The 12769-nt window shown below is 51.2% G+C and overlaps 3 protein-coding genes across 3 annotated transcripts; 1 reads left to right on the top strand and 2 right to left on the bottom strand.

Moving 5' to 3' along the window:
* Positions 1-161: 161 nt before the first annotated feature.
* Positions 162-4142, bottom strand: rna14 (cleavage polyadenylation factor subunit RNA14). The gene is made up of 5 exons (XM_026767208.1): positions 2900-4142; positions 2412-2843; positions 1347-2349; positions 591-1292; positions 162-536 (listed from the first exon to the last, which is right to left on the bottom strand). The coding sequence occupies exons 1-5, from the start codon at positions 3806-3808 to the stop codon at positions 520-522; spliced, it is 3063 nt and encodes a 1020-aa protein (XP_026623497.1). The 5' UTR covers positions 3809-4142; the 3' UTR covers positions 162-519.
* A 160-nt stretch (positions 4143-4302) lies between these two features.
* On the top strand, positions 4303-5999 carry asf1 (nucleosome assembly factor ASF1). Its single transcript, XM_026767207.1, has 4 exons — positions 4303-4650; positions 4703-4742; positions 4802-5110; positions 5166-5999. Exons 1-4 carry the CDS (start codon positions 4542-4544, stop codon positions 5569-5571), a joined length of 864 nt encoding a protein of 287 aa, XP_026623496.1. The 5' UTR covers positions 4303-4541; the 3' UTR covers positions 5572-5999.
* A 980-nt stretch (positions 6000-6979) lies between these two features.
* BDQ94DRAFT_161267 (putative SNARE-dependent exocytosis protein (Sro7)) lies at positions 6980-12136 on the bottom strand (the record flags this gene model as incomplete). Its single annotated transcript, XM_026769358.1, has 8 exons — positions 6980-7290; positions 7343-7464; positions 7525-8080; positions 8130-9701; positions 9762-10101; positions 10191-10293; positions 11079-11216; positions 11283-12136. 8 exons carry the CDS (start codon positions 12134-12136, stop codon positions 6980-6982), a joined length of 3996 nt encoding a protein of 1331 aa, XP_026623495.1.
* Positions 12137-12769: the final 633 nt, after the last annotated feature.

Here is a 12769-nt window from a genome sequence, read left to right as displayed (position 1 = left end):
TTCTTCCAAATTTCGCGGCAGAAAAAGAAGTCCGCGCTGAGCGGTGACGGACTTACGCTAACTTTATTGGGGATAGACTGGATTTAAGATCGGACCAATCAGAATGCTTCGACTACAGGGTTATTTACTTCGAAAGATATTATCTGCGCAAGGATACATTGGTGGACAATATAATGCTGCATTCATCCTGCTGGAATTATACGTCAAAGGAACTGTCGACTGCAACTCATGCCATGTGAAAATGGCACTAAACCTGTACAAATCCCTCCCAAATTCGAATAATGATGGTTCACACAAGGCCCAGCTGCCCAAACTCATCCGTGATTGTAACCCAAGGTAAAACGCCGGTTCATCAAATGCAAGCGACATCCAACAACTATACACTCCAGTACCACGCCGCGGTGGTACCGGCGGTCGAAACCGGCGGAGAAAAACAAATAATAACAGATACAGCGCCAGGTTAACATGACTATTTGCGCTTAAAGAGCTGCATGACGGAGAGTCTATATCATTGACAGATCATGAACGGTAGATGCCTGCCCTAGAATCAGTCACCTGCCCAACTAATTATGTAGCTTTGCTGTACATACCTGGAAATGACTGTGGTGTCTGTCCAGCGCCCAGTCCCCGTGGAAGCGGGATCTGGGAGATCGAACTGGGCATATCGATCCTCCGAATCAGATCGACCATCCTTTCCGGAGAGAACTTCCCCGCGTTGTATGCTGAGGCAGAAGGTATGATGCTGAGAAGGTAAACAATGTCGCGCGGCAGAGGTGCCGGTGATCCTTGCGACCGGAACTGGCTTCCGGACGGCCCGCCCATGGTCTGTTGTGTGCGCTTCTGGTCCAGCTGGCGTCGCTGCGTCGTCTTGAGGGGCGACTCGGCACGCACGAACTTGCGCGGCCGAGCCATGTCGTCATCGAAGTCATCTAGCTGGCGTTTGGGCGAGTCTGTCGCAGACGCGTCCTGATACCGCGCAGTAGGCGTGGCATGACGGGACATGGCTTGCTCGGCCGGGTATGCCATCTTCGGCCGTGTCTGAGAGGGAGAGATGATGGGTCGCACAGCGGTAGGATCGAAGCCAGGGGTCGAGTATCGGTGTGCAAATTGCTCCAGAGTGGGATCCTCTGGGAACAATTCGCGCATGCGGTTTTCAAGATTGATCACTTGGACAAGGTCACCGTACCGCGACTCGTATTCGTGGAGGAAGGCAAAGATAGGCTTCGTCTTCTGGACGTTCTCGGGATTAGAAGCAAGCTTCCTGACCGTCATCTCGAATACAGCTCGTGCATCTGGAGTCTGTCAGTATGAGAACCGTAGAATTTTAGCCATCAACATGAACTTACTGATAACGTCGTTAATGTCGATGAGATGCTTCAAGTATTCCAGCGCAAAGTTTTCGTCCTCAGGGAACAGCTTCGCACCACGCTCGAAGATCTTCGTCGCAGCGGGGTCTTTGTAGCAATGGTACTCAATGAGAGCACTGGCAATGTAGACATCACTGGTAATGCGACCCCGCTTGCGCGCATCCGCAAAAATCTGTCTCGAGCCGGGCATCTCCCCAGGCTTGCCTTTACCTTGGATGCGGCGCATGGCACGCATAAGAGCTATCCAGGCAAAGGATATCGTCTTGGAAAGAATACCAATCTGTATGGCATGTGCTTGTCGGACCGCGTCAATCTGTGCGTTCTTGACGGACTCTCTCGCCTTCGCCTCACTCTGATCGTCATCGTCGTCCTCGTTCTTTGTCGGTTGTTTCTCGGGATTCATCTTTGCGAAAGTCTCTTCGAGATGAGCAACATCTTGCTGCTCCCGAGTCCGGGCTTTGGCGATCAAATCGTAGAGTGAATCCAAGAGTCGGTCGTAGGGTTCTCTGACTTTAGCGCCACGCTTGACGGGGTCCTGCTCCGAATCAGAGTTAATTTCCAGCCAGTCCGCACGCTTGAATGCAAGCAAGCAGCTTTCTGGATTGCCGTCGATTCCGTGCTTCAAGAACTCATTCCCTTCGGTCTCCATGTCGTTGTGGAAGCAGAACTCAGCAGCTTCAAACCACAACTCGGGCAGAAACCTCAATGCCATGAGTGCTTGCTTGTAGACATAGACCACACGCGTCCGGAAAACGCTCATGTCTTCCTCCTTCAAGACAAGCGGGTCGCCCTTCTCCCAACTGATCCAGCGCTTCCAGATCTCGACCTGTTGCAGGAACTCGATATCGCCGTCCGAACCTGGAACGGGAGGTAACCTCGGCAGCGTTGTCCGATTGAGATCCCTAGTGATGTTCTGCAATTCAGTGAAGGAGCTGCGGGCGGTCATATACGCCGGAGACTGCTCCTGTAGAAACTTGCGGCCCTGTTTGAAGAAGAGTTATGATTAGAGTAAAAATTCCAAGGAACAATTTGTTAGATTCTTACTGTCAGCTTGTTCAGGCCCATCTCAAACTGGTCATACTCTTTCCAGAGAGTATTGACAGCCTGCGTGGGTACCCCAATGGCCCGTTGATAGGCCTTCCGAAGCAGGTCCATCTTTTGTTGGTCCTGCCATCCAGAGCCCCCAACGTTTCCTGGGCCAGAGCGGATGAATTGGACGTAGTCGGACCAGATCGACCCCGAATCCTTGTCGATACCGATGTGCTGCAGCGCCAGTTCATAGGCCGATGAAATGATTCGTCTCGCTTGACCGTTTGTGTCGGTGGTGAGGGGATTCCGGCGACGAACGTAGTCTAGGTACACGGTCCAGAGTTGCACGTCCGCAATCGTCAGCAGAGTCCGGTTGAATATTTGCTCCAGACGGAAGAGTTCATTCAGTTCGGACTCCATTGTCGCGTAAGCCACCCATTGCTCAGCCTGAAACCGTAAGTCGATCTGATCGCCTCCCAAGAAATACAGTAGAGGCCACTTACAGAAAAAGGGAAAACCTTCAGAAAGCGCTCATATACGTCGCGTGCGTTATCAATTCTATTGCGACTCCTATGTTCGTTAATCAGTTCCAGCCAGGCGGGAATATCACCACGGGGGTCTTCTTGGATGCGGTCTTCCAGGATGCCAACCCGGTCGTGAGGCAAGCGACCCTTGGCGGTCGAGGGCGATTCGGGGGTCACAGAGGTCCCATCCTGCGCCTGCTCCGACGGGGCGACACTTGCGCTGTACAGCTCCTGGCCCGAAGCCACTGACACATCATTTTTAGAAGCAGCAGGGAAAGAACTATTAGGGGCATTCTTCGTGCTGGCAGACACCTGCGCAGCTTCATCCAATGATACATCAGGGGTAGAAGTAGCTTCATTTGCATTTCCTGAAATGGGTTGCGAAGGTATAGTATTCATGTCTTCGACACCTAGTACAGCTGGTGGCTCATAATCTGCCTCACCCGCATCATCCTCATCCTCATCCTCGACCACAAAGCCCCCAATTGTCCTGGTCTTGGGCGGAACCGAGGCCCCAGTGGCGAGGCCCGATGCTGACGTCTGGGACTCAGCTCGTGAAGGTGTCTCAGAAGGGAAGGCATTGCCAGCTAGCTGACTAGGGTCTGATTCAGGGGGAACAGGCAGGGAAGTAGAGGTGGTTGTGGTAGTAGTAGTAGTTTGTTCGGGGGGATTGGAATTGGAAGGAGAAGCATCATGATCAGGCACATTGTCCTGTTGGTTGGAGTCTGTCAAGGAAACAGAATACTGATCTGGCAGTGATTTGGAAGGATCATAGTCATCTGAATCTGAACTATCTGCACCCTGCTCTTCCACTGTCTTATAGTCTCCAGAGTCCGCATTCATAGCCTGAGCCTGGAAAAAGGCCTTTTCAGCATCATCTTCAGCCATGACCGACGGGGTGTGATTGAATGCGACAAAGGTATTATGGGATATATGTTAAGGGAGGAGGAGTGTTGGTAGTTGAGGAGGGAGGGAAGCAACGAAGGAACCTGATTGAGTTTGATTAGCTGATTGAAGTCTTGAATGGGGGCGGACAGCAGAATGAGCGATGAATCATTCATTCACTCATGAGAGGGGAAAGACCCACGACGATGGGAGAAGAAGCGCGCGGTTAGGTGCTGGGGATGAACGAGGAGGGAGGGGAAGGTTCAGGGGAGAGACAGAATCTGCGTCAAGATAGGAGCGGGCGATAGACACGAGAGGCCGCTGGTGGATCAGCGACACTGACGACAAGATGGAGTTCATCCGCTCGAGAGCTTCTTTCTTTCTTTGCTTCGCCCGACCGGTGTTCGCCCACGTGATCTAGGCGGTGGGCGCGAACTTGGGCGCAGAAACACGCGGCGCGTCGTCGATCTTCCTGCCGCATGTTTAATTACTGCTGGCCGCTGCATCCCCATTCATTCAGTTGCCAAAGAGATCGTCTGCTCTTCTTTTCTCTCTTGTCTCCTCCCTCCTCCCTTTTCATACCTCTTATATATCTCCGCAACCTCTTCGTCTCACTCCTCTCTCCATCACACTTCTCCACGTCTATTTCTTCTCGCTCACTAAACCACCCTTTTCACACCCCTCTCTCCATATTACTCAATAAAGCAATTCGCTCCACTACCGCCCCTCCATCGCGATGTCGGTCGTTTCTCTTCTTGGCGTGAAAATCGTCAATAATCCTGCCTCTTTCCTCGACCCCTATCAATTTGAGATCACTTTCGAATGTCTTGAACAGCTGCAGAAAGGTACGCTGTGTACCCCGCTCCCGTGAATTGGCCGCCACTAACGAGTTTCCAGATCTGGAGTGGAAGCTCACCTACGTCGGTTCGGCGACATCGTAAGTTGGATCTTCAGCGAGATAAAGTCCTCTTACCTGCTAACGACCTGCTTCTCTAGCTCCGAGTATGACCAGGAACTCGACTCCCTGCTGGTGGGACCGATCCCCGTTGGTGTCAACAAGTTCATCTTCGAGGCCGACCCCCCAGACCTCAAGCGCATTCCTACTTCCGAAATCCTGGGAGTTACCGTGATTCTCCTCACTTGCAGCTACGACGGCAGAGAATTCGTTCGTGTCGGTTACTATGTAAACAACGAATACGATTCCGAGGAGCTTATGGAGCAGCCGCCGGCTCGGCCGATCATCGAACGCATTCGTCGGAATATCCTTGCTGAGAAGCCCAGAGTAACCCGGTTTGCCATCAAATGGTAGGTATCATCTATTTGTTTTTCTTGTCATACGATACTAATAACTACCGCCTAGGGACTCGGAGGAATCTGCCCCCGCTGAATACCCGCCAGATCAGCCCGAAGCCGACCAGGAGGGAGATGACAGTGCCGCCTACGGTGCAGAGGAAGCAGAGCTTGAAGCAGCCCTCTTCAAGGAGCTCAACGAGCTGGAGCCTAAGACCGAAGATCAGGAGATGGAGGGAACCGAGGGCCCTGCCACCAAGGAAGAAGAGGAGGAAGATATCTCGGATGCCGAGTCTGAGGACATCGAAGATGAGAGTGACGAAGATGAGGAGGAACTCGACGAGGAAGAGGGCGACGACGGCGATGAGGACGTCGAGATGGGCGATGATTCCGAGCAGAAGGATGAATCGGCCGGAGGCGCCAGCAACAACAACCCGGCGGCCCATCAACAACAGCCCGAGTTGATGGTGCACTAAAGCAAATGAAGAGCCCCGAAGTTATACTACCTTTCTTTATTTCTATTCCGTCGAATGATTTTACGATTGGGTTGCAACGTGTTTCATGACAACATTCTCATCTATCATATCCCCCCGCCACCTTCACATCTTTGCAAGTACTTAGCTTATGACATAGAACCGACCAGCCAAACAAACATAATTCGAAAAAATGCACATACTTGACTCCAACTCCTCATCTCTCTCTCTCTATCTATCTTACCCCTCCACATTCCTCACCGCATCAAATGCAAGGGCAATCTGAAAAGACCCAAGCTACCATGGCAACTGCATGTCATCCCTAACCGAGTACGTTAGCTGAAGAACCAACGCAAGGCCAAAAAGCAAATTCCCAACAGGGCAAAACCCAAACAAGTATTCTAGCTTACACAATGGCATTGATCTACAACACATAACTGTATATTCGAATGATATTAATTCCCGCGTTTTCTGTTGTGTAACTTCACCACTTCACACGATTACTACTCCGTACGCAGTAATACTGGTCCACATTCACCCTTGAAGCTGACAATGGGTAATACTAAATGTGTTATTGAGCTTGTGAAGTGGGTATTAGTTCTATAGTATCAACTAACGTGACAATCCTTAATCTAATCCTATATAATACAATATTAACACAATATCCCTATTCATATTCTGTTCTGCGAAGGGTCAGGGGAGGCTGCGGTGAAGACCGATATCTACGCAAAAAGGAGTAGGTGAGGATGGGGATGGTGAAGCAAGGAAAGAGAAGTATTCATCTATCTACCTATGGGCTGCTTTCTGTTGCTTGGTTTGGTAAGGGGGGTAGGGGAAGAAGTCCTTGCGCTGATGCGTAAGTTTTCTTTCTCTCTTTTTTTTAACCTTTGAATGGTGGCCTGTTATATGTGGAGTGTTACTATAGCTCTCTATGTGGAAATAGAGGGTTGATGATGGATGTGTATCTATTCTTGCTTATTGGGGGGGGGGGGGGGGTGAGGTGTTCACGTAGGACTATCTATCTAGGACTTTATTATGATGATTGGATGGGTGAGTTCTTCCCAGTGGTGTTTAGTTGCGGTGAATTTGACTTCCAAGTCTTATAATACTTCTACCATGCAGAAAGATAAAAGTTTGATCTCTGCAGAAAGTCTACGTTTCTTGAATTGATTGAAGATCCGAACAAGCTCGATTGAATCCGAGAATTAGGTCAAAGCATTTTATTCAACACAAAAAAACAGCACGCGAAAACGCCAACAAAAGCATGGGTATGGTATGGTATGGTAGGAATAATAATGAGTCTAATGTACTCAGCTGTAATTGCTGCACTCTTCTTTTACTTCATGTCACCGCGGTGTGTATCTAGAAGCCGAACTTCGAGCCGAGTGCTATAGTCACATTAGTTCAGTCCCTATCTGAAAGGAGTGGGTGGAAACTCACCGCCAAGGACCGCTTTTCTCTTCTGATTACTGACGAACTTGTTCACATCGCGAGCAAAATTGCTGCTGCTCTCTTCCAGCCGATCCATGCTGTCGCCTGCAAAGTTGAGCCGCTCGGTGCGTTCCTGCACTTGCCGTTGCATGTAGGAAAAGTACCCTTCCTGGCTACTCGACGACTTGTTCGTTGGGGTTCTGCCTTCGCGGAATGCTTTACGGCGCTCCTCTTCCTCTAGCCGCATCTGCTCCTGCATACGCTTGGATGGTGGCCGATCGGGGCCGCCGACTGTTATAGAGGTTAGCCGCTGATTGTAGGCCAGTAGGGGAGTGTAACGAACTGAGGATGTCCATGTCGGCTGGGGAAACGTATTGCGTTCCTGAGATCCACTGAATGTTGGTGATCGTAGGTCGTGGGGGCATAACGACTTGCGGGTTGTAGAGCTGGTCTTCGGACTGGCGTCTATATAGTCTGTTAGTACTCACGTCTTTATCTGAGATGATAGGTGCTGGTGCTGCGTACAGTCCGTGTCCTCCTCCCCATACACTGAATAAGCCCACTTCAGAAGGACTGGTCCAGACCATGACGGTCCCATTGGAGGAGATCGTGGCATCCGACAGGCGTCTCATATCAGCTATTTGATTGATTGGACTGGCGCCAATCTCTTTCAGACCAGGGATGGAGAATGCTCGCGTGTATCCGTCTCCGAAAAGCCCGACAAGACTGTAGCCGCGAGCCTCGGTCTTGACAACCGCTGCGGAATCGCAAAGGTAGTCATCCCAGGACCTATGGGCACCCTTGGAAGTTGCTGGTTTGAAGATCCTGCACCCGGAAACAGTCACCGCGACGACGGCACCGTTCACACGCACTCCGTTTCTCAAGCCCCCAACAGCATTGGGGGTGGCCAAGGCAAGCCCGCCATCGTCTGCATTGATGGGGATGATGTTGATAACCTTGTCATCCAGCAAGCTTGTGCCGACAAACTGAGCCACGTACCGTCCACCCTCCGAGGGCAGGATTTTGAAGGTGGCCAGGTTACCTCTGTTGGTACCCACAAAGCAGCAGATACTTGAATAATCTGCGAGCTGTTAGTATAAATCCGCATCACTTTAGTTTAGTATCCTCACCTTCACCCTCAAGAGTCAGCACACCAAACTCGATGCTGGTAGGCCATTCAGGAGCAGGGCTCTCGGAGCTGCGCTTATTGAAGATACTGCCTCGCTTGTTCGCCTTGAACAATTCCGAGAAGTGAGCCGTGTGGATGATTGCGGGCCCGCGCAAATCCAGGATTGCTAGACTGCCTCCTTCGAATCCAACAGCCACAAAGCCCACTTGACTGTGCTTCAAGGCAGTCACTGGGCCTTGCTGCATGTTTAGGAGTGTCAGTGGAAGGATACCTGTCTTCAAACCAGGGTCGACTCTGTGAGTGATCTTGGTCAATGTTCCAGGGCCTTCATTGGCACCTGGGGGCTCTTCACGACCAAAGCTCTGGTTGTTTCCCCATCGAAAGACGACGAGCTCGCCGGTCCGCAAACCGACTGAGAGCTCACCCGTTGAGCCTCCAAAAGACATCTCGGTCACCTCTACGTTCCCAACCCGCCCAACAGCTCGGGCCAAGTCCACTTGAACGACGTCCCCATTCTCGATCTCATCATCAATGCCAGCATCCCAGATGCGGATAGTGCCATCAGCATGAGCCGTCGTAAGAACGTTGCGATCTTCGAAGCGCTTCAACGGTTTCCTTATCTCCGCTCCTCCGAGTAAAAACTTAGGCCCCTGTGATCGTTTCTCCTTCAGGCCCAGCCACGCAGAACGATCGACTGACGTCAGAGTAACCTTGTTCACGAACGGATGCACGAAACTAAGGTAAGGATGGAGCATGTTTGTTGGAGTGATGGGATGACCACTGGGGAAGCTCATCGTGATGACTTCTCCCGAGGACAAGAGAGCGAGTAATGCGATAGGATCATGAGCGCCGCCATAGTAAGGGGTGCTACGCGGGATGGGGCAGAAGTCGACCACTTCCGCACCGGGAGGAGTAGGTAGGAGTGCGGTGCGTTTCGGGGTCTCGAAGTACTTTGCGATCATTGCCCACGAAGAAGTCTGATAATTAGGAGACGGTCCCAGGTCGATGAAAGTCAGTCCTTTGTTGGCTTCAGCTTTCGGTCGACCGCCAGCGATCAAGAGTCCACTGTCATCACCGTTGTCTTTGACACACCACGCGACGTTTGTAATTGGGTCCTTGAGCCCGGTAGCCGACTGGGGTCGTTCGGGGCTTACACCCGGCTGGTCAATGTTGGGGGTATTGATAGATCTGGCCATGATTTTGCGGCCGTCCTTCGAGTCCCAGAAGACCAAGCTATTATCGTCATGCACTGTCAACACGAAGATACCGTTCGGGTGCCAGAGAGCCCTAGTCAGTCGAGGCCTGCGCATTTCCGACGCCGGAACATCTCCATTTCCTCCCAGAGCACCTGGTGGGACCTCATATTCAAAATACTTTTGAGCAACATTCTGCTTGAACGAGAACGTCACAGCACCTTCCGGATACCCAACCAAGATCTTCCCAATATCCCGAGGCGAGAAGGAGAGACTGAGAACAGGACAAAGGCGGACGCGGGGATTGCGCTGAGCCCACAGATTAGGCACACGGAATGGCGTCAAGGTTTCACGATCCAGATCGTAGGCAATGATATCACCTAGTTGAGACGCCTCGTCAGCACGAAAAAAAAAACAGCACGATCCAATATACCCCATACCATTTTGTAACCCAATAAAAGCATAATCGAGACTCGGATCGGTCAGTAAAGCGCTCGCATGACTCGGCGGAGCATACGAGACAAGCGTTTGTCTAGTTTCTAAGGAGAAAATGCTGATTTCACTTTTCGAGTCGACACTGACGAGCTTGTCGGCGCAGAATTGTATGAATTTGGCAGACGCCTTCCGCGGGAGCGCGAACACCACCGCTACTCGCCGTTGACCGAAGACGTAAATCTGACCATGGCCGAATTGCGTGTCGCTTGTTCCGACGGCGAGGAGCGACTGGACGGGATCGTACGCGATCGCACTGATCTGGGAGTTTATACCGCATCGAGCGAACTATAAGCAGCAACAGCAGGAAATTAGTATATGTCAGTGCATGATATGAGCTTGAGAGAAGGAAGAAGAGAATTTGCTGAGAGATATACATCATCAAGGGCGAACAGGTCCGGCGACAAGTTCTCGGAGAAGTCCTTTTGGATGCCGGCCTGCTTTCCCCGCAGAAAATGCGCCATTCTGGCGGACACGGAACTGAAGGGATAAGGTCGGAGAGTAGAGGAAAGTTGAGAAAAAAGGAAGAGAGAGAGAAGGCGCTAAAAATCAAGTAGATAAGAGATTGTTAAGTCAAGCAATGAAGCTAAGAATAAGGCTGCAACGACCCCCGCGGTAGAGGAGCAAGTCGAAGAAGAAGTGGTGTTTCATGACAACCGCGGAAATCCTCCAAACGGTTGACGCCATTAAGGCTGACCTTTGAAGGTGACTTGTGACTAGTTCAGCTTAGTGTGTCTTGCCCCGCCCGACCGCTGGATTTAATGGGGATCCCTTGCTGGCTCGCGCTTGTTGAAGATTACGAAGATGATCAGTCTATCTATCATAAATGATTCTTAATAGGGCTCTCTCTACATTGCTATCTCAAAACGGGGCTCTCCGTATACATTCCAGCACGGAATGAGTTCGTATTTCTCAGGAACCAGATCTCTTACATGGGTGGAAATCAACTTCCAAGGAGAACCTCGCCAATCTTCGTAGGCAGCAACAAATCATCGCCAAGACAGCTTCCATGCCGACATGACCGAATCTTGCATTGGACTATTGGCTTTTGTTTTCATATGATTTCTCCGAAACCGATCATATCCATATTCATCATGTAGCTCATGGTCGAACACTGCTGTGTAGCACTAAGGAACCTTTCCCATTCTTGAGACTTCCATCTGAAGTCTAACTGCAGATCGGTCCGGCCGACTGAACTAAATCCGAGTCATTGTTCCCATCTATATAATCTTCCAGAGATGTCCCTGGACATCCCATTTCAACACAACGTGCAGACTCCGTCTACGGAGGCCATCTCAGCTAAGACTGACGTTAGACGTCTCCTAGCATCGATCTCGGCAGCCATCCCCTGATCGCGGTAGTAGTGTATCGTAACCTGGTGCACAGCACGATAGCAGGCATACCTAAGGGACCGACAGTCAGCTCATAGACTCTCCCACCATTTTCAGTCTCATCCAGAGATTGCATACAGTAGTTGTCGGGCCACCTGGGCCTTATTTGTCTTCGGTCGAGTACCAAAGCCCTCCAACACAGCCGGAGACGGCGCCTCAAAGATCTCTGCCATATGCACATCGCCCCAGAGAGTGTTCTCTAGCCCTAAGAGTCCTGCAAGCTTCTTCGACCCCGGATTCAACACCACCTGCGACGGCCGGCCTAACCCAACAATCACTAGTTGCGGTGACGTAATTTCCTCGAGCGCAGGGGACAGCCGACGAACTTGGTTTCGAATCTCTGCATATGGAAGATGAACAAAAGCGTCTTCGGAGTCCCGGAGAATGCCTTCCAGAAGTGTCACAAACGCTTCTCGCCAGGACTGCTTCCCTGATCCGCAGGCTACCTGGTCTAGTGACCCAAAGGAGCTGGAGAAATTCTGTCCGATCTCACGAGCTAAAGACCCCAGAGCCCGGTTGAGATCATCCCGCTCTTGCATGGTAAGCGCGGATTCCAGCTCCTGCATTGTCGCCCCATTGATATAGTGTCTTACTAAGAAGGCAGAGCCCAGCGGTCCCCCGTGGAGACCATAATGCAGGAATGACGGGATGTATGGGGTTTCCTGTTGTTCTAGGATGGAGTGGGCACGGGCTTCAGTTTCAAGTAGCAGCTGTTCTCGCCGTAAGAGAGGCGTTGTCGGCCCTGGAGAGCACTTCAGAAGCAGGTGGACCCCGTTCGACAGTACGAGGCGACTAATTGAATGTAGGTGGCCCTTGAGCGGATAGATTCCTTTGACATGTACCGAAGAAGAAAAGTGGCGTTGAAGGATGGAGCCGAGAGTATAAGAAGGTTCAATGTCAGGGATTAATATCGGTGATAAAGAAGGCGACATTTCGCGCAACACTTCAGTTATGTTGCCTCAGCGCTCGCATGCTCGCATGCTCGCTACTAGTACTAGATATAGTTATGATAATCCATAGCGCTGGGGGGGAGGGGGAGGTAAGCAAATATAACATGAGCGAGCAAATCTTTACTGCAGTCATCGGGGAGAAAAGCCAGGCAGCCGCAACCCGGGGATACAATGGGACCCGGACATGGAACAGAGGTAAGACGCAGGTTACTGCAATCGAACAAGGAAGGTAATAGATTGTCTAACCGTCAAAGCAACACAGCTAAGGAATACTAGGAACAGGGAAACCGGTCGATCTATCTCGTTTCTGAGCGTCAGATGATGGAGGAAGACCCGTAACGAGGACATGGAGCATATCCCTTATTTGAAAACATTAAGCGAAGCGGAAGCTCCATATCCGAAGCCCCTTACTGAAGGGGACATCCGTCCGGGATCCCCACTGTTCAAATTGGAGAAAGAAGACCCCAAGAAGCATCCATTGGAGTATTGGCCAGGAAGTGAAGAAAGGGTCGTGATCCATGGAGACGCAGCTCGCCTAAGGCTCCCGCTCTGAGAAAGGCGCCATGCAGGGAGCATCCACACCGGGCCAATCACAGGCTGGCCTTGCCGAAAGTG

This window comes from Aspergillus welwitschiae, assembly GCF_003344945.1.
Source record: "Aspergillus welwitschiae strain CBS 139.54b unplaced genomic scaffold BDQ94scaffold_29, whole genome shotgun sequence".
NCBI classification, from domain to species: domain Eukaryota; kingdom Fungi; phylum Ascomycota; class Eurotiomycetes; order Eurotiales; family Aspergillaceae; genus Aspergillus; species Aspergillus welwitschiae.
This window is presented reverse-complemented; position numbering and strand designations above follow the sequence as displayed.